General features: G+C 37.4%; 1 protein-coding gene across 1 annotated transcript in view; it reads right to left on the bottom strand.

Annotated features, from left to right (window-relative positions):
* mfas (midline fasciclin) overlaps positions 1-21,777 on the bottom strand; it is a 46,181-nt gene that overhangs the window by 4,296 nt on the left and 20,108 nt on the right. The window contains exons 3-10 of the mRNA XM_023160134.2: positions 19,747-19,938; positions 11,539-11,800; positions 8,694-8,824; positions 6,617-6,825; positions 4,912-5,049; positions 3,992-4,207; positions 1,536-1,846; positions 111-456 (exon numbers count right to left, since the gene is read on the bottom strand). Coding sequence (XP_023015902.2) covers positions 111-456; positions 1,536-1,846; positions 3,992-4,207; positions 4,912-5,049; positions 6,617-6,825; positions 8,694-8,824; positions 11,539-11,800; positions 19,747-19,938 — 1,805 coding nt within the window. The remainder of the gene's footprint in view (positions 1-110; positions 457-1,535; positions 1,847-3,991; positions 4,208-4,911; positions 5,050-6,616; positions 6,826-8,693; positions 8,825-11,538; positions 11,801-19,746; positions 19,939-21,777) is intronic.

Genomic DNA, 21,777 nt, shown 5'->3' with positions numbered 1-21,777 from the left:
AATTTTTGTTTGAAAAAGCAAGTGAACGCGTATCTTTGTAATGATAAACAGAAAATGTTCATTGTCATTTGAGTGGAAATAGCGAGACACGCAAGTAACCGAGTGCTCACCTGTTAACACATGGTTTTTGAGAACGTAGTTTGCCCTTTCCTTGTCCTCAGCCAAAATCTTTCTATCCTTCTCGTCCAACGCAGCGAAAGTCTCATCTGTGGGAGCGAGGAATGTCACGGACCTGTTATTTTCCTGCAAAACTTTCTCGACTTCTGTGTCTTTCAGAATGCTGCGCAACGTAGAGTATTTACTGTCACTGTTGATGATGTCCAAGATGTTTCTGGTGGGCGGAACCAATATCTTACCTACTTCGTGAATGACAGATCCGCATGCTTTTTCGTCGAAACCAAGCACGCGTGCGCAGTTGACAGTGGCACGGTTCACGATGTTAGTGAATAAAGGAAGCTGGAAAGTACAAATGGCTGTCATCAACGGTTTACAATTATTGATTTTTTTTTGTTTTGTGTTCAATAAAAGGCTTTACGTTATCCTGATGGAATTTCCCAAACAACATCATTGGATTTTTTTTTTCATATTCCCAATGAATTTGGTCGAGTGATTATCTATTAATTTACACACGCATTGTTTTACCTGTAATTAATATTTCGATTCCGAAAGTTATTATTGGAGAAGTTCAGTGTTGAAATTAACATATTTTCATGATGATATGTCAGTTGAATCTGGAAATTCACTTGATATATACCCAAAATATCCTTATGTTAAAAAGTTCTCTTCAAAAAGTGTTCGTGTGCTTGAGAAAATTAGTGTTTGTAAATGTTATTTGCTACTAGTTTTGAGGTTACTTTTATATTCGACCTCATACAACGATACTAAATGATATAACGGAGTAACCCAAGTGCATAGTAAACTTCAAACAGACATTTTTCTTCTAGCTTGCTTCTAACTGTAATGACCACATAGAAACATCTATTCAACTTGCCACAAACTACATCAACATGCTAGTACCACGATATATTGCAGTTAAATACTGTTCCTAGAAACTTGACTTTGGATAATTTAATTAATACTCCTTCAAATTCAAATTCAAAGGTGGTCTATGTTCACTATAAGGCTCAATGTAGGTACTCCATCTTATTATAATTGATTATAATTTTATTTTCAAAGCACCGATCTGTGAATTCTATTAGAATTGTGTTGACTTTCGAATAGTCTTTCAGATGAAGTATCTGATGCAGTGATAAAAGTATCACCTGCGTATCTAAGTACCCTTCCTTGAGATATGTGAGTAGGAAGGTTGTTAATGAAGAGGAGGATTATCAGAGAACCAAGTACGCTTCCCTGGGGTATACCAATATCTGTTTCAAATTCCTCCGAGATGACGTCATCATCCCTTGAATAATTAAAGCAGACAGCTTTTGGGTTATGCGTCTAGTTGTTTATTTACATTTTCAATGTAATATTACCTGTGGTCACCTCATTTCAAATAAACCTTATTATTACATTATTATATTTCAGAGCCTCACCGTTGAATACAAATTGATTCTCAATTCCTTTCCATTGTCGTAAGTGGCCAGCTTATCGTTGTTGTTCATATCTCCAGATTGCAATTCACCTTGAACGGTGTGGTACCTGACGATTTCTTTCAGTTTTTCGGGGTCGTTATTCGCTTCCTCGAGGAGTTCTTTAGCTTCTGGGGACTCGAACGCTTCGTTACTTGGCACGAATACGGTTGCATTAACCAACTCATTTATTTCATTCTCTAGACCAGCGCGCTTGATCAAATCCTGGAATTTCGTGAAGTTCTGATGCTTGAGGACGCTTTCGATGTACAGGCCTACGAAGAAAAGTGTATAAGTGATAAAATTAATAATGTAAATTGTGAATACCAATAATTTTTCATTTATCTATTGAAATATCAATTTTACAGTGTCTGACGTAGTCCTTCCCGACCACCAGAGCAAGACGATATTTGTCGAGGAGTTTTCAGCTCCTGGCGAGACGAATATCGTCTGAGAAGAGATAGAAAAATGGATAAAATATCAAGATTTTCTCTTGGAACTCCACAGACTTTATCCAAACCACTCTGTCAAAATGATTGTTCTGATCATTGGAGTCCTTGGTGGAATAATGCTCGATCTAGTCTGGAATCTTAAGATCATGCCGGCTTGCCGCAAAGCCAGAAATCTAAGCCTCACTGCGCTTGCTCAGGGCACATGATTCTCGGGCAAATGATCACTTACCCCACGGTCTGAAGAGTGGTCATTGGTTGATAATGCTGGAGCGCCCTCTCGAATGTATCGAGGCTTCGGAGGATAGGGCCTGACTAGTGCAACCTTAGGAAAAATAATAATAGCAATAATAATTATTGCATCCATAAGTTTGCATTCTGAATCGGCTGTTCCACGGTTGTACTTCCCCCGACAACAGAGAGGCCGTGGACTTTGGAGTTTGGAGTGTCTACATGACAGAATGGTACTAGATACAGCCTGTTAAGTCGTTAGGAGTTCGAATCCCCTTCCCTGCATGGTCCGTGACCATGAGAGAGTAGGAAGTGGAGCATTTCTATTTAGGGCAGCTGCCCGAGCAGCTGATGAACTCGGTTTAGTTTTCGACACTGAACGAGGACAACTCTTGTCACCGAGTTGTAACCCGTCCAGCAAAAGGCCTATATAAATGCCGCAGAGATCACTTCACTCCTGCGGCAAGGATGAGTCAATAAATAGGGTCTTCTTCAACAACATTGAAGACATCGGCTTATCAAAGCGCCTGATCTTCGCTTTCCTCAGGTCAAGTGGACTGAAGTCGGGAACTGAGGGGTGTATCGCAGTCGTCTGATGGGTATAGAGGTTCCTGACACAATGTGTAGGGCCTCCCATGAGAGAACATGATGCACCATGTCTAGCATATGCGGTCTCAGCCTATATACATCGACATAACGCGGACTTGAGAGTGCTTCAATATTACCTACATATGGCACTTTTGCGGTAAAGACGAAACACGGGTGTTGCCTTATGCTCCAGGAGATTCTGAAACCGTTGTGGGGAACGATAAGTGCTGTATTTATTGGAACGATTTATACCCCAACTTCAGGATAATACAATGTGTAACTTTATGTCATACAACTTATAATCAGTTTTCTGGAGTAGCGGCTAGATTTCAAATTATTTGGAATTGAATGAAATGACAAAATTAGTTGATGTTTTCGATTGCTTTTTTTTTATTTTACTTGGATTACCCTATCCATATTTTGCAATATTCCCATTATAAATCATAGAAAAAGTATAGTATTCTTTTGAATGGTCATCACTAACTTGAATAATTCACTACACTTGCCTACGGCTCGCGTTGGTTTAAACTACATTATCACGAGTAGAGGTCACATTTCTTACCCCTTAAATAAAATGCTATTATCGTTTTTCTCTATTGAAATAGCATTGATATGTAATAGTTGGTGAAAATTATTCTTAAAACAATGAATGACATACAAGTAGTGAGTTTTATTAAAATTTTGTGAAAGTTTGTTGTGATGGATCCATTTCTGCAGTAGACATTATTGCTGTGTCATCAGCAAAACTGAGAACTGTTTTCGTGAGTTGAGAGATAGCAGACTATTCATAAATAATGGGCCTGATTATAAACACTGATGCTTCATGTTCACCTGTTTTTGTCGACTTATAAAGTGGGTATAACTATCAATAAATAAGACGTCTGTCGAAAATAATCAATCTTGCTGGAAGCTTCAAAACAAAACCGTGGTCTAATTGATGTAACAGAACAATGTCTTGTGTAATAATTCCGCTTTTGAGGATCTAAAAAAATTCCGCGATGGCATATGTCTATCTTTTGAGGATGTTCCACGTAGAAAGACAGACTGAGTGGCGAGTGTTTTATTTTCAATATTTGAGAATCAGGTTGATTCATTATTGAGAAATACACACTAGTTAGTCTTTTCAATCACTTCAATTTATGAAGTACTTACCTGAATCTGGAATGATGATGTTGTCAATCAAGTGAATGATGCCGTTGGTTGCAATAATATCGGCTTCCACAATTTTCGCTTTTCCATCAAGAATTACTTCATCATCGACTGTTCTTTCGAGGTTCAAAATATCGCCTTCAACATTGTGAGTGGTTGCATTTCCTATGATAGCCGATGAACATACTGTATGCGCAGTGAAATGGTATTTCAAAATACCTGAAAGATAATCATAAAATAATAATCGAAGGTTACATATATAATTCAATGTGAATAAAACTATAAGAAATTTTTTTAATTGGTAGGGATTAACTTTCATAATCAAATCTTATGAAATCAGCACCAGCCAACTTCAACACAAATTTTGGATTTACTCATATCTAAAAATGTAATAATCATTCAAATTGAAATAGCATTAATCCGCTAAAGAAATAACAATTGAATTAAATAACTTGACTAGTTGATACCAGTGCTCTAAGCTATCGATCTTATCAGTGGTACTAGGAACAACTATGAATGTAACATTTGAATTCAATTTGAGAATGACTGTTACTTTTTCATAGATGTCATCTATCTCTTGTTTTCAGTTACCCCACCCCCGTGGCATCAAACCTCATCTAATTCTTTATCAGAGATGAACGATGATGTTTTTTTTGTTCCTGGTACAATCAGTTTATCCCTTTTCAATGAAGACTGTAGGGAAACAGAAAATGATGTTACTGAGCAGTTCAACTGGAGAAGTAGTGTTCTGAGTTAAAATTAATCATAAAATTATCAATAAATAAATCATCATACTCCTGATTTTTTAACCATTGAGAAAATAACAAATCCAGTTCAATTTTGACCACAAGATTAGCCATAACTGATTTTTCTCGATATACCAACGTCCTTTCGTACGTGCTTTTAGCTTTATTGATACTTACTTCCAGCACAACCATTTCCATTGAGAATTTTCTGTTTTTGAACTTCATCCAGTTTGTTGAATGCCTCATCTGTTGGTGCGAAAACAGTATAATGTCCTTCCGGTTTCATATGGCTAGGTATGTCAGAATTCTCCAAAGCTGCGACAAAAATAATTTTCGTGATATATTATTGAAATGTTATAATAAAATATAAAAAATTTGAAATTTCATTAGAAAGATATCTTGATATAGGGTTTCAAATTCATGTGAATACACGAGGTATGTTAAAAAATAAGGTAAATTCTCATTTTTCACAAAACATATTTATTTATTTATCCATTTCTATTTTATCGATTCGTTTTTTTCACCGCAATCGTCGCAAAACGCCGTCCTTTCATGGGTCTATTCAATCTTGGGAACAGGAAAAAGTCGCTGTGAGGCTAATCTGGTGAATACGGTGGCTGAAGCATGATTACAGTAATGTTTTTGACCGAAAAATCACGAACACCTTTCATGTCTAAATTTGGACCAAGATCTGTTGCTAATATTACACCAAAACTATACAACTATCTTCCGTATAAAATAACCAGCATCAACAGTTTTTTTTTCTATTCAAAAAACCTTATTAGATTTTTTTCAAAAACACCTAGAAGTTTAATAAGTGACATTATCGAAGGAAAAAGTCAATGATTTTTTTAAATGTAATATGGTTTGTACTAGTTATTGTACTATGTATTACTAGTTGTTGCCCAAGGCTTCGCCCGCGTATAATTTGGTTTGTCACATAAAGTTTCGTGACAGGCCATTTTAAACAAATAGTAGCAATATTTTTTATCAACCTAATACTTCAGGTTTCCAACTTCAAACTAACAAAATTCAATACAATCTTTGAATCACTACTTTCCCCTTTGAGGTGGAAATTTTTGATTTCCTTGATGCTTATTTACGCTATACAAAGAACCTACCTGCGTATTTCAAGATTCTAGGTTCAATAGCTTCGGCTGCACATTAATATAAGAGCGGCAACAGCTAGTAATTTATATTACTTTAACAATACAGTAAATGAAAGAATATGCCAACTGCACTGGGTAAAGAATAGCTTCGAGAATCGAATTATGTTACCTATAAAAAATTCCCAAAACTAACACAACTGTCAACGTCTGCCCTCACGCGTCTGCCTGCGTTCGGGTCGCATTCTCGGTGATGACGCTTCATTGCTTAGAACGCTTCTCTACCTCCGCGCATGGTTCCCCGTCGTCTTACAGTAGACGCGACACGTAATTACTCTTACTGCGTTGCACCAAGTTAATCGTATCGTGAAAACTTTCATTCGTCCAAATTACGTCTCGCCGACGTGATCTTAGCCTCCATCTTGTGTACACGCTGTTCAATCTTCCGAACCGCAAGGCTGGGATTTCGTCCTTCCGATTCGGAAACCGATTGGACGACGCTATACACGGCGGTGTTGATTTGCCAGATGTCAGCCTCTTCTGTTAGAACACTATAAACCTCCGCATCTAAACTACAGAGTCGAACTACAGAGTCGAAAACTATACATTATTATTATTAATTTTAACCGTTCTTGTGGAATAGTATTATTATTATTATCATCATTATTGTTGTTATTGATGAATACTTACTGAAACTAACGACTGTCAACAACCCCTCTTTCGGGTGTCAAGTCAAAATTCAACATCCCGCTTATTGGTACCTATAATTCACTTACCTTTCTTGAGATTTGTCAGTCGGGGATGTTGATTGATAACGGTTTCTATATCGTCAATTGCCGGAACGACAACACCGTCTGTAACGTGGATTATTCCGTTGGTTGCCAAAACATTAGCAGTTTTTACTCTTGCACAGTTTGCTGTAACCAGTCTCTGGTTGGTCTGGGTTGGGTAGATATTTATTCTGATAGTGTTGTTGTTAAATTCGCTGGAAAGAAGAGTTTCATTACTGTTTTTTCGAAAAGCCAAAGTTCGGTTTTCTTTCAACTCATGTAGAATGAAAATTTCTCTTTCACTGAGCCTCTGAGCAATATGTAGAAGAGATGATAAAATTATTCTACCGTACTGACGAAGAAGAACAGTTCGAAACTGATACAGTTGTACAAATAATAGTGGAAAAGGTAAAGATGAAATGCTGAAAAATAATCAAATATATTAAGTGATTTCAAAAATTTTGTTCGTTATTACAAGCGTCATTTGATCAGTGCACTTTTGAAACCGTTACACGAGTCAATTGACTCCGTCAGCATGGAAATCGCTTGAATGGGATTCGATGAAGTCGATGAAGGCCGTTTTGGCCTGGTCCTGATCGACGAAGGTTCTACGGGTGAGAAAGTTGTCTAAGTTAGCGAGTGGTCTGTGGAGTGTGGTGTCAAGGCAGAACTTCGATTCTTAATTCGTTCAATTTTCGGACGATGATTTTTCAAACATACGGATGGGCGTCGTCGTGGAACAGGATCGGAACTGATCTGTTGACCAGTGCTGGCCAGATATATTTCATCGATTTCTTCACAACAGGACTCTGCTGTGGTGGTTTGGCCCGGTTGCTAACCACCATGGTCTTTTTTGGTAGGTTTTTGCCTTTGACATGTGCCTAGGTGGCTCAAGAGTGTCCAATCACAGTCCTGAACGTCTCCTATTGTTGTAGAGGACACACTTTTCATCACATGTGACGGTCTGATCCAAAAAAGGATCGTTTTGGTTGCGCAAAAGCAAAAAAGAACAAACCACAAAACGTGACAATTACTGTCAACCGTTCAAATTGTGGGGCATATATTTTTTGACCTCGTTGACCTTTTCGATACGTTTCAAACCGTCAATAACCGCATGGAAGCTGACCTCTAGGTCTTCCGTCATTCCACACACCGATTGTAGTGGTTTGGTATCCACCAGGGTCATCAAATTCTTATCCTGAATAGGGCAGGCTGAAATCCCCCGAACGAAATTCCGCAAACCAACAGGGCCTTTATTGACATATTATTGCCAAAAGCCTGGTTTAATTTTTCGGCTTGTTTCGACATCGCTTTGGTTCAATTCGAAGAAGCCATTGTATGGCAAAACACGTGTTATTGGTGTGTTTTGGTGGCACTTGAATAAGAATTGTCTCATTGAAATTTTGAAATGTTGAAATTCTCAACATTTGAAGCAAATGCAATTTTTTGTTTATGTCTAAGAATGAGATGTGGACAAAGATTAGAATTTACTAGAATTTTTCGGGGTTAATTGATGGCATTACTTATAACGATTTGAATGATTTGAAATTTTCGGTAGCATCTGGTAACATGTTGATTTAAGTATTCACTACAGGTTGATCCTTTTGCCAGTATGGAAAAATTATATTACAGAAAATTAAGAACAGCTTCAAAATATTCATCTTTCACTGGAACAAGTAAAACAGAATTAAACCGCATATTCCGTAAAATGGAGATTTATTTTATTGACACAGTTCAAAACAGCTCTTTCTATAGAGGTGTTTGGAAAAATTAAAGAGGAAAATGCCATTTGAAAGCTTTTCAGCCCACTAGAATTCGAAGCTGATTAGTTTAGTTCAAATACGAAGTTTAGATTGGTGTATCCCGAAGATTCCGATCATTTAACCTTCACCCGATGAAACGTATCATAACAAATTAATTTTCCGCTTCAGTGAAACTCCATCCAAGCGATCATTTCAGTTTTTTGCTACCACCATTTTTCTGGAAAAAAATCTGCACACGGTTCGCATCAAATCCAACTGTTATTTGTATTCGCATCGCACAAGAAGCGATTCCAGCGGAAAGTAACCGTTAAAATTATTACCTGTTAATGACTTTATCGTTGCCGAAGTCCGTTAGGTCAATGAAGCCTCCTACAGCGTGGCTCAGCACAAGCTCTCTCGTTGAAAGAGATTGTCTCATACCTCGACGGCGTCTGAAGGCGTCCACGTTATTCTGGAAACAGGAGAAGTGAAAATAATATGATGGAGTATTCGGCATTTTTATCACAGATAATAACGAAATTGAAAATAATCAAAAGACATCTCTGACACGTCCAGGAGATAGAGTTATTAATTGCAGGATATTGAACAAAAAGAAACACAATCTACGTCTTTGCTCAACGGTACGACATGAACCGGTACGACCAATCAGCTTTACATCCTTCCTGTTGAAAGGACTTGAGAGGATACTGGATGGACACATCAGGAAGGTAGCATTATATGCATCTCCCCTGAATAACCACCAGAATGTTTATCAAACCGACAAATCGACAGATTTAGTATTAAACAACCTTCTAGAGAAAATATCCCAATCCCTTGACAACAAGGAGATTGCGGTTGCTGTATTTCTGGATATTGAAGGAGCATTTGACAATGCACTACCTAAATCTATAGGATCGTCTCTGTATAGGTCTCTGTATAGGTATAGAATCGACCATAACTGGCTCGATCTATGCCATGCTGGTAAACAAAGCTGCAACTACGACTCTTTAAGGCGAGGCCATTAGATTCAGGGTCACCAGAGGCTGCTTTCAAGGTGGGGTACTATCTCCCCTTCTGTGGTCGCTCCTGATGGATAGGCTGCTTGATGCCCTCGACAGAAGAAAAGTAAGTCTGCAAGCTTATGCAGATGAACTTGTCATCTTGGCAAGGTCCGCGTCGAAAAGGGTAGCTTGTAATATCCTCCAAAGCATTATTCACAGTTGATGCCTGAGGGAGCAGATGTCTGTCAACCCCAGCAAAACTGTGATAATCCCCTTCAGCAGGAGGAGAAAATTAGACGATCTAACGCCACTTTCCCTCAATGGTGAGGTCTTTCCATTTAGAACGGAGGTGAAATATCTTGACATTGTTCTTGATAAAAAAACTCACCTGGCACGCTCACTTTGAAAAAGTTTTATACAAAGCCAGACTGTCCCTTTGGAGATGTCGAAGGATTTGTGGTAAACTTGGGGTTTAGGCCCTAAAAAAATCCATTGGATTTATGTGATGATTGTCAGACCAATGATCACTTATGGTGTAATTGCCTGGTGGCCGAAGGCTTTACAGAAAACGACCCAAGCGAAGCTCTCTGGCTTACAGAGACAGACTTGTCTGGCCATCAATGATGCAAAGTCAAGTCAAGTAAAAAATGTTCATTCAAGCTTATGGATAAATTACAAAATATTTGTTATAGTGTATTTTGTGTGGGGCCCTGCTATAGGCTTATGCCTCTTCAGGGTTTCAATGGTGCCATCAGTACCACACCGTTAGCGGCCATGGATATCCTTCTAGATCTACCTCCTTTCCAAAATTTTCCTGGAGAGAGAGACTAGATGGAATGCATACAGACTTGTGCACATTGCCAATTGCAAATATCAATTTAATGCAGAGTGCAACAGACTGTTGGTTGACACTGGAAGTCACATCATTCTGGAAATGACCTCTGACTTTATGCATCCAACTGTCAACTATGAACTGCCTTATGAAGTACTGTTCCCGAGTAGAGAGGACTGGATCCTCCGGGAGGAGGACCCAGGACAGAAATATCTACCTTCCTAGAAACCTATGCGACTGCATTTAAAGTGGGAATTTACGCTATTGAATTGTGTGCGGAGATATTGGAAGAATCCAACCTCAAACACAAGTCAATAAAAATATTCTCGGACAGCCAAGCGGCGTTGGAAGCTCTTGGCTCCTACCGAGCAACGTCTGAATTGGTAGCAAATTGCCAAAAACAACTCTCCTCGATAGGAAGACTTAACAGATTGTCTCTGGTCTGGCCAGAAATCCAGACCAGGCCATTGGCTTCGCTTTAGGCTCTGCCTGGCAATAAGATTTATGAACTTCTGGCAGAATCTTCCAGGATTGGCTCACTCCAAGGAGTTTATTCACCCTTCGAACCTTGATACCAAACAGTTTTTGGACTACAGTAGGGATGAACTACGATGTCTAACAGACCTTGTTACAGGTCACTGTCATTTGAATCATCATACGAAGAGACTCAGACTGTCGGAAGACGGTGTGTGTCGCCTTTGTTTGGAAAATGATGAACCAATAAACCTTTGCGAGTTGCAGTGGAGGGTCGAATAGACCCACTCACTTTGGACCTAACCTAACCTAACTTTTGATCAACGTTTCGCTTCTCAAGAGCTCAAAACAAGAAAGTATGTATCTGAATCCATTCACACAATCCACAGTTAGATTCAAATACCATTTTTTTAAGAAGTTAGGCGTTTAGCCTAGTACAAATTACCAAGTCTTGCCGTAGTGCATTGCAATGTTTAAAAAATAAGGTGAATGCAACTTGAGGGTTACAATGTGATCAGCGAACTCAAGGTTATTGTCAATTTCGTCTACGTCCTTTGTTTTTAACGGTATGATGTCAATAAAGCAGCGGAATGATATCAAGTTTGTTATGGAAACATTAAATGACAGCAGATTGGAGTCGCACCAGTTTATATCTGAACTTACGATCTCGTGGGGATTACATGTAGTTTATTACGTCATGATATTGTGGTATCATGTGGTATCATCGGCGAATAGGGTACATTTCCCTTCTATATCAATAGCTGTTGAATCGTTAATGTATAACAAGAGAAGTATCGGTCCCAGTATTGAACCTTCTGGTACGCCACAATCTTTGGCAGCTGATTTCCATATGAAAAATCCATAATATGAAATACTCACGGTTTCTGCAATGTCTTCGTTGTACTCGTTGATAGCGTCATCGCTGGGAACGAAAAGAGAGAAATTTCCATCGATAAATTTGCTTTCGAGTCCAACTGTCTTGATCATATTTCTAAATTCGTTGGTTTTCAAATCGTCGAGAGTTTCCAAAACCGGTTTCAGTTCTGACTGTTTAGAACATTCGCCTCCCGGAGATCGTTTGAATCCGTAACAGCACTTGTATCGAACGGTGAAGGTTTTGAATACTCCATGGTTGTTGATCCTGAAAAGAAGAATAATGTTGAAGCGGGAGATAACTTTGTTAAAGCTATTTCTGATTTCTTGAAGAAGGGTTTACAGGTATGTAACTTATACCTGTAATACTTCTGATGAGGTTTTTTGAGGATTCAGTAAAAAATACAGTTCCGGAACTGGATATGTATAATGTAGGGGCTTTATAACAAAGACATTTTTAATTGGGTGCATCAAGATCTTCTGCAAAAGTGGAAAATACCGTTGAAGTAAAAAATAATTCATTTTGAAGAACTAAAACTGGTCACCATCCACTGTTCCATTGAAGAGTGATTCGAGAACCTTCTATACTACACATTGAGCTTTTTTAGATGTTATATATGCGCTTTCATCATCCAATGTAGATTATCATTCACACAATAACATCAGTTTTGTTCATTAACAGTACCATCTGAACAAAATGTTGCCTTATGAGAAAAAATGAAACATCCAGTTACATTTTAGAGTTCCATCATTGTCTCACAAAATTGAACTTGTCGATCAAAACCATCATCAATTAATTAATATACCAATTGTGCTTTGTATACCTATACGCTACATCTGTCAAAAAAGTTGTCATTTACTTCCTCCGCAATGCACAATGATTAGTCGCGATTCATCGTTTGCAGGCATGTTAGGCGTACACATTCTCGAACCCTGTCCACCCTGTCGTCTTCATCCAATTCTGAAGAGTTTTGTCACAGCGGCTCATGTTATGGCCGGAAGTATTCAATTTCTTCCTTATGATTTCAGTTGTAGGAATCTCATTGCTTTTGTAACAGTCGTATATTGTTTTTTTCAATGATTTCATTGCACATTGCACACTTTAAGTGTGCACAATATCGTTTACTTCGACTATACCTTTTGTGAACCATAGGTAAGGAACTGATTTGTTAACTGTTGATTTCAAAATGATTATCAAGCATTCACCAAGATCAGGTGAATTCGATGAGTCAGTATTTCATATAAACTCCTCCGTTTAATTCAGGATAAAAATACTGTTATCATACATTTGGATAGCTACTCTGAAATTCGTGACTTTCGTCATCCATCGTTATTCGTTTATCTGAAAGAACGTGTCTCAACCAGTACATTCAGGTCGAGCAATAAATTGCATATGCCTTTTCCTCGCTGAGTCATCAAGGGGCATATCATGAAAGCAATCATGTGAAACTTCAGTAGTCGGTCTTGGGTCAGAACAGTTCTAACAAAGGAAATACGCTTCAAATAGAAACTAAATGGGTACAGTCTGCGAATTTTTGCCACATAGGCAGTAGAAGAAGATACGTCTGTTCTATAATTAGTGACTGATGAAGGTCAGTGCCACGGATCGTTTTTTATTGAACGAATTGCTCTTCGTTAAGATTCTCATCTTGAAACGGAACAGTGGGCACATGATTGTTTTCATGAGCGGGTATCAAGGAGCTTTTGAAATCCATATATTCATTCTTGTGTCGGATAGTACACACGAGATTTTTTTGATATAGTAAATTCTGGTTCAGGTTTGAAGTGAACGTGTTCCATATCTATTGAGTTCACATTTTTTTCATTAACTTTTGTTACATCTCATATAATAATTTGTATAATCGCCTTACACAGATTAGGTGTCCCAGAATCCTAATTAAATAAACTGCGACACGTGTTAGTCTTGCTTGAGAAAGCTATTGTATCTCGAAACATGTGTCGTCATTTTGTAAACCTTGCAGGGTGAATTGTATGAACTGTCATTCATTATTTGTCAAAATATATCATTTTTAAGTTATTTTTCATGCAGTTTCATGATCATATACCAAATTCCATCAAGATAAGGCTCTGGAACCTTAAGTTGACTCAATGAGTTCAGATTCATTTCTTCGTAAATATCATAGCATGCTGTTTTGTTTCAATGATTTTGTTTTTATCATTTGGGAAATTATTCAAAATGAAATTTCTATTAGGCCGGCCACTCACGTAGAGTTTTAACTGACAGTTAAAACTGTACAGTAAAAACTGACAGTGAAAACTGTACGTGTGTGGCTATTTTGGTCACAATTCAACTACAATTTTTCAACTGTACAGTTTAACTGAGAGAAATGCAATTATTCATATTTTAACTGAAATGACAAACTGAACTGAGTGTTTGTGGAGGTTTGAACTGGTATTTTCCATACTCAGTTTAGTTTGTGTCAACAGCTCGGGTCAAACTTTCCCTGAACCCCACTATGCAAGACTAGGTGCCGTTTGTTTTGGTACACTGTTTGCGTCATTTGCAAATAATTAGAAAATCTAATGGCTCTTCCCTCAGTTATGTTAATAAATTTACGTGGGAAGATGCATTCCGTTTTTGTAACCAAATCTTGCACCACTGTTACGCTTTTTCTTCTTCCTTTTTTGTAGTAACATTACAAAAAGTGAACCAAGCGCAGCCATATCGTCGTCCCTGTTTGAATCCATGGAAAAACTGAAGGAATGAACTGCACTCCTGTGTACATCTCAGTTCACAGTTCAAACTGTCGGTTTTAACTGTACAGTTGAAACTGACTGTTTAAATTGTACGTGAGTGGCCGGCCTTACAGCCTAAACACTGTTGTACGACTGTTGAAAATATTTAGACTGTCTTCCAAAGTGCTTTATTCTCGATTTATCAAATACTGCTGCAAAACTAAAAACAATTCAAATAGAATTACCATCATTGGGGGTGAGGCTGTTAGAGGACCATTATTGGGGGTGAGACTGTTAGAGGACTGTGAAGAAATAGGCTTCGCAGACGATTTGGCCATACTAATTAGAGCCGACTTAAGAAAGCAATTGATGGAAAGGTAGATGGATGCAGTCACAAGGTGGATGCTGCAGCGCTCTCTAACGCTTACCCCAGAGAAAATCAAGGATGCAATCCTAAAGGGTCCCAGGAGAAGGGACGGGATTAGCTTTCCAGTCGATGGAACAAGCATCAAGAAGGGGTATCTGGTATTTGGGAATAACGATAAACCAACCACGTGAGAGTCACAATGGAAAAGGCAGAGACCAGGAAAGCCATGTTAACGAGAATACTCCAAAACGTAGGATGTCTCGGTAGCCGGAAAAGAGAGATATTTGCTGGCGCCGGAAAGTCTATTATCCTGTATGGAGCTCCAATATGGCACAATGTGATCCGGATAGACCGGTTCAAGGCAATGCTTGACAGTGCACAATGAAAAATGCTGTTGCGAATCACATGTGGATATAAAACGCCATCAACCAGAGGGCTGCAAGAAATGGCGAGCCAGATACCGATCTATCTTCTGATCAGAGAGCGAAGGCGGCTGTGTGAAAGGAGGGATGACAACACGGAGAACGCAAGAAAGAAGGAGACAGGCGTAACTCTGACGGAATGGCAATTGGAATAGCGAGAAATAACGGAGGTGACGCAATAAACAAAAATGATTCCTTCATGGAAAATCATGGAGACAAAAATTTAAGATGAACTGGAGCAACTAGGGATGTGAACAGAGGACGAAGTTGGAAATTAGGAAGGAAAATATTGTCAGATGCATGTGATGCAGATGATTTCGCATGCATGAATCGTGGCGGAGAGGGAGGAGTTTCAGTAGCTACAGCACATGCCCGCGAAGCTGGTCCGTGGGAATGCGGAGGTCTTTGTCCTTCCACAAAAAAAAAGATTGGGTAAGATTAGGTTGGGTTAGGTGTTTTGTTTTTTCAGTTGCTTTTATTGAATGAAAAATTTATTTTTTATTATCACTCGAAAAACCGTGAAACTGTTTCAAATTTGCACCCCTCGTACCCAAGTTGTCAAAGTGTAATATGATTTTAGTTTCAATTAACCTTCCAGAGTGCGCCACACTTACCCCAGCTAGGATGGTCAAGAGAAAAGCTTCCCTTTCCTTTATTAAAACTGTTACAGACCGGATTCGAGGAATCTTAGAGAAATGCGGCGTTAAACCAATATTTAGGCCAACAAAAACTATCAGACAGGGTCTAAAGTCAGCTAAGGACTCCAAAGAGTCATTAACAACACCGTGAGTATACCAGATTTCTATGATTCAGTTGTCATCGATTAAACACCTCAGAATTTCAAGCGTGAGACAAAAATATTTTAGGCAAATTCGTTGCATAAAATTACCATATCTACCAATGGCAATTACTCATTGTTGGAATATTTTGAGGGTCGATTTGCAATTCAGTTTTGTTATCTTCCTTTATAACATATTTCATGATATAACAAAGAATGGTAAAGGTAGCGTTTCAAATGTATACAGGGTGTATCTCAAATGCTGTCATGGTGATTACCTGTCATGAAAAAAAATACTCATATGAACGTGTGTCCTAACTTACTTCGTTTCCGAGTAACGGGGTTCCACAGTTTTACTAAAAATATTGTTCTTTTGTTAATAACTCACAATTAACATCGAGTTGATGAATAAAGCCAACTTTGAAAAACAAACGCCCGGGACCATGTGTTACATAAACCTATCACGGTTTTGCAAATTGATTTGTGAAAATCTCGTGGTGAAGTATCATACCGGGTGATAAAAAATAAATTTACAGCTTGCCATTCTGGGGGAGGTAACTTGAAATTAAAATCTACTACAATGTTCTTTTTATTTAAAAAATTAGGCGTGTTACTAATTGCGAATTTAATTCTTGCTTTCCTCTGCAACTAATTGACAATAAATCACCTACAAAGTAAGAACGACGGTTTGTGTTTTACAACCCGTGAAGGTTCTTCGAAACATACTCGTAATTGTTTTTTAACGCGGCCCATTGTTCTGTTTACTCAATTAAAAAATAAATACTCGTAAATTGACCTAGGCGAACAATCGGTGCTAATATTATTCAGTGCGCATTACATTTATGTTTGTTTTATTTACTTTCGCGAAATATCTTTGTTGTAGGCGTTAGTGGGGGCCTCATGCTAATCTAATATACTTGAAATACGTGGTTAGAATTAATTATGAGGATTGACTCATCGGAACTAGTGAAGCGGCTAGTTACAGTTTTAAATATTTGGGTTGAAATTGAATTTCAATGCGAACGTTTCAACACAAATAAAATACCCCTTTTGCCTACGTAATGGTAATTTACGTAACAAGTATGGAAAATACTGTTTTTTGGACGAGTAGACAAGTCTGAGAGTCAAAAAAACTTGTTTTCGGGTAGGTTTTTCGGCAACCATGTAAAATAACAAATCAATGAGTCATTAATCATTTTCCAAATGAAAAAAATATTTTTTTCTGTCAAGTATTTCAAAGCAAATGAAGTTTTGATGGAAATTTGCAATCAGGGTTTTCCGATATATCAATAACTATATTATTATGTTTGTGCAAGTATTCTTGGTGATTAAAAAAAAAGTTTGGGCGGAAAAACGTAAAAATTGCTGACTTTTCAAAATTTGGATATTTTTTATATTTATTGTTGGCCCCCCTCCCGTGGATGCCCCGGAGCAGTAGCCCCGCCTGCGCTCCCCTAAATCCGGCCCAGGCCAAAAGCTGAATAAATAACATATTGGAAAAACCGTTTCAACTCCATCTTCTTTAAGTATTTACCTTTTACTGAAATGTAACGTAGATGAAATTTTACGTTTACTATCATCACACTTAGTCAGTAACACATTATCCTATGTTTATGTAATGAATACTTTAGATATTTCAATGAACCATCATTGTAACCTCCATAATAACTGAATAATCATTTTTTTGCTGCCAGTACTTAGCTCTTTAGAGTAATACTATACATAGCTCTTTTTCAAAACTTCAAGATCATTTTTTCCGAGATTTGAGTCACGTTAAATAGCTATTGAAGAGATGATACCATACAGAAAATTATAAATATGATATATAGTTTGTCACACTCAAAAACAACCATTAGTCCATGAAAAAAAAAACAGTTTTTATAGTAACATAGACTTCCACGACCGGAGTCACGATTCAAAAGAACAAAATCCGGGCTAGTAGGTCGTGGTCGAGAGGAAACCGAAGTACCAAACGTTTCGTCTGCTACTGCGTCAGACATCATCAGTGGTAAGTGTGTTAACTGCAAGGACGAAGGTTATATCTCGAAGTCTCAGCATCGACTGACCGGCGAGCTACTTGTCCACACGTATTTATAATTTCAAAAGGTGCTGGGGGTAATAATCGGGATGGTGGTGGGGGTGATAGTAGGGTTGGTGGTGAGGATGATAGTAGGGATGCTGGTGGGGGCGATGTCTGGGTTATCCATGCAAATGTCCTCTCCTGATTGGTCTGCACTAATAATTTTTTAGGTATCAGAAGAATTTGAAATTGATTCCTAGCTCAGTTCAAATATACTGTGTGTTCGCACGTTCTTGTCAGATCTTCTAAAAACCTGAGACTAGAGTAGGTTTGTAAATTGAATAAATTTATTTTTGTTAACCTCTGTACGTTCCAGTGAATTATTTCTGAAGAAAATGATTTGAACGTGAGCAAGGATGTTTGTTAAGATATCTTTAAAGATGATTTCAGTATGTACATAATTTCTACATTTTATTAATGCATAGAAAGGAATACTGAGATCCTGTTTGATGATATAACCAAGTTGATTAGGTATTCCTTGCTTGTTGTAATAACGTAATATAACTCATTGCTAATAAGTATATTGTGAACTTTTATCGATTAGAATCTTCGCAGCACATAGCGATGATTACCTATCTCTTGTGGTATATGGAAGTATTCAACATCTACCTAGATATTCGAATAAAATGTAATTTCAGGAGATGTAGATATCTGAATTCATACTTTCACAGTAACACTGTCCTGGTGTTCTATTTTTCAATTTCACCTCAGAGTTTGAATATTTGTCAAACGTTTCCATTGTATACTTAATATAATTGAATATCTCATCAAATTGATTTTAATTCGTAATTGAAAAGAAAAATCTGTTCAAAATCTGTTTTTTTTTTCGTTAATCAGCTGTCACCCCCATACGAACGACAACTCTCAGAAGTTGAGAAACTTGTGCGAGCTAAGGACTAACGAGGTCTTACCTTTTAACATGTGATTTCTAACACGGTTGCAGAATCATCCCAGCCTCAACCAGATAAATTCTCTCGAGAAAAATATCTGGTCCAGGCGGGAATCGAACCCACGACCTGCCGATCGTGAGTCGAGCGAACTACCAATTTCTTGCATTACTTCTGGGTGAAATAATTATAATAATAAAAGAAACATGAAACCTTTCAGAAATCAAAAAATTAATGAGCGTCTACTAATTGAATGGAAAGTGATAGATATATTTTTAGGAGATATTAGTTTTTGGGGAAGAGGAAGAAGTAGAAAGCCAAAACGTTTTTTCAAGTCTATTCATTGAGTTGAAATGTCGATAATCAATTAAAAAACATATCTCGCGTATTTTCTAAGTATACATACATGATTTTATGAATTGCCGTTGAATCTGACAATCAATATGAGCTTGAGAAATGATTTCACTCTAGTTAAAGCTCCATTCAGTAAATTGAATCTGAGCTGGTACAAATGTCAACTTATTCTCATTGTAACGACTACTATGTACAAAAATGTAGTTTGGGTTCGACAGTATCTTTCAACAGATGCAAGACTTCCCCTGAGATTTTGTGGTAGATAGAGAAAAACCAATAACATAGTTAAACATAGGTGCTGTAATACTAGCGCATTTACCGTTTTCATAATGAATTTATCTATAATCGTTCCGCAATTGAATAAACCATCGTGATCAAAGTAATGAGACAATATAGTCATGTTCAAAATCCTGTGAAATACTAAATGAAAGATGAATACATTGTATGGTATTCATCACTTCTACTTTCAACAGAAAAAGCAAAAATACTATTTGACTTTCTTGTATCAGTTAGCTAAGTAGTAAATCACAATGCACGTAAACCAAGTTTTGATGAAAATCGCACTAGATACTTCAAATCTCGATAAATTTGACGTATCAATTTAATAAAAATATAACAAAAAAACTCACTTCGTGACGCATTCATATTTGGTAGCAGTTTCAAAACAGTTGGACAAGCTGATTGATGTTGAAAATAAGTCCGGCAAAGATTTGGGAGCTGCGCTGGTTTCGTTTTTCTTTCCTTCATCGGTGTCTTCTTCATCATCATCGTCTCCATCATCGTCATCTGTACTTTCTTCCCGTTCTATACAAACATTTTTCCTGAAATGAAAAATCGAGATTAGGAAGTGATTCTCAGACAAAATGATACATTTGCTTCGTGTCTTGATATTTATACTGTATCAATTCAAAAGCGAACCATCCCAGAGTCTAACTTTTTTTTCGATTTGAATTACATCAGTTTCAAAAATAAGAATATAATTTGTGATGCACTGTTTAGAACGTCAACAGCAATCCAGATTTGCCCAAAAAGTTATAACATCAAAACCAAAGTCCAATCGTTTCAATGGAAAAGCCCAGAAGAGCCAAAACCAAAAAAACACGCCAAATTCGATCAAATGTCGACGTTATGCTCACTTTTTTTTTCGATTACCATGGCGTAGTCTATCAGGAGTTCTTGTCACGGTCAATAGGAAGTATCATTCTAAAGTTATACGCCGCTTGTGAGAAGCAATACAAAGAAAACGTCCGGTATTGTGGAAAAACAATTCATGTGTAAAAACAACACCGTAATCATGACTTAGCCACCGTATTCACCAGATTTAGCTCCCTGCGACTTTTTCCTGTTTTCAAGATTCAAGAGACTCATGAAAAGATGGCGTTTCACGACGAATGAGGACATAAAAACCGAGTGTTCAAGAACATACTGAAAGTGCATATCAAATCTACTTCGAAGATTAGAAGAAACGCTAGCCCAAGTGTATTATATCAGAGGAGGACTTTGAAGGGGACAAATTAGAAATTGATGAATATATGTTTTGAGAAAAATGAAAATTCTCCCCGTTTTTTGAACAGACAGTGTATGTAAGAAATGTTAAAGAACAACCATACGTTGGAGAAATTGTAACTGTTTAGAAAATTTAGTACACTGACCCATGAGGTCGTTTGCATATAACATTAGTGATTCATAGTTAAAATTCTGCAGAGATCAGCATAATTACATGCAATACAATAAAAAATGAGTATTTGACATCAGGCAATCTCTCACCTACATTCACATCTTCGAATAATTATTTTCGAACCTACTTAAAATATCAGATGTGTGCAAATTCATTCTCTGAACTTTCTAATAGACGTGATGAGTCAAAACGACTTATTTCTACGAACAACATACATAAACGGGGACTTTGAACTTGAAATTTCATTCGGATAATTAATAATAATTTGGTGAAAGGATTCACAATGTCTCCTATCGCTAGATACACGCAAACGCCTATTTACGAGAAAGTTCTGAGTGAAATGTTCAGGTGCAATGTTTTTCCGTTCTACTACTAACGAAAGTTATTTTGTTGGAAATTAAAAGGTTTTTTCAGATGGGTTTCCATCGATGTTTCTCTGGACTGGAATTTCGGATTCCAAGAATACAATGATAATGTCTGCGCAGTAGCAGACGAAACTTCAAGTATAAAAACCTGCAGACTATGGCTACCTGACTGAGTCATGGCAAGATGTGCAGTAGATATGTAGAAATCTGTTATCAGTCTGTTAGATTACTCGAGCTGTAAACAGGACCGTATTTAGTTAGTGACTGAGCTCACCAATCCAAACTTTATGCAGATACGATTTCTCCCACCGGCCATGACTCAGTCCGGTGGCTGAATAAATACTGATAATGGGATTATTTATCAACATAATTGTTGACAACTTTCGAAAACTTGTATGCTGTTTTACTCGCGCAGAAATATACTCCAGAAAGAAATGAAAAGTCATCCCAAACTTTCGCATAATTTGATGCGTTATTCAAATCATCCCTGAACAAAATCGAATGTACTTCTTTGGATTTGATAGCCTTATATCAGAGAATATACTTTGTTTTAGATACATTTATACCCCTTCTCGTTATGATTGCAATAAATCAAAGAGTGTATTAATGATATATTT

This window comes from Leptinotarsa decemlineata, unplaced genomic scaffold, assembly GCF_025532065.1.
Source record: "Leptinotarsa decemlineata unplaced genomic scaffold, Ldec_3_MD MMD2_tig00000882_RagTag_RagTag, whole genome shotgun sequence".
NCBI lineage: Eukaryota > Metazoa > Arthropoda > Insecta > Coleoptera > Chrysomelidae > Leptinotarsa > Leptinotarsa decemlineata.
This window is presented reverse-complemented; position numbering and strand designations above follow the sequence as displayed.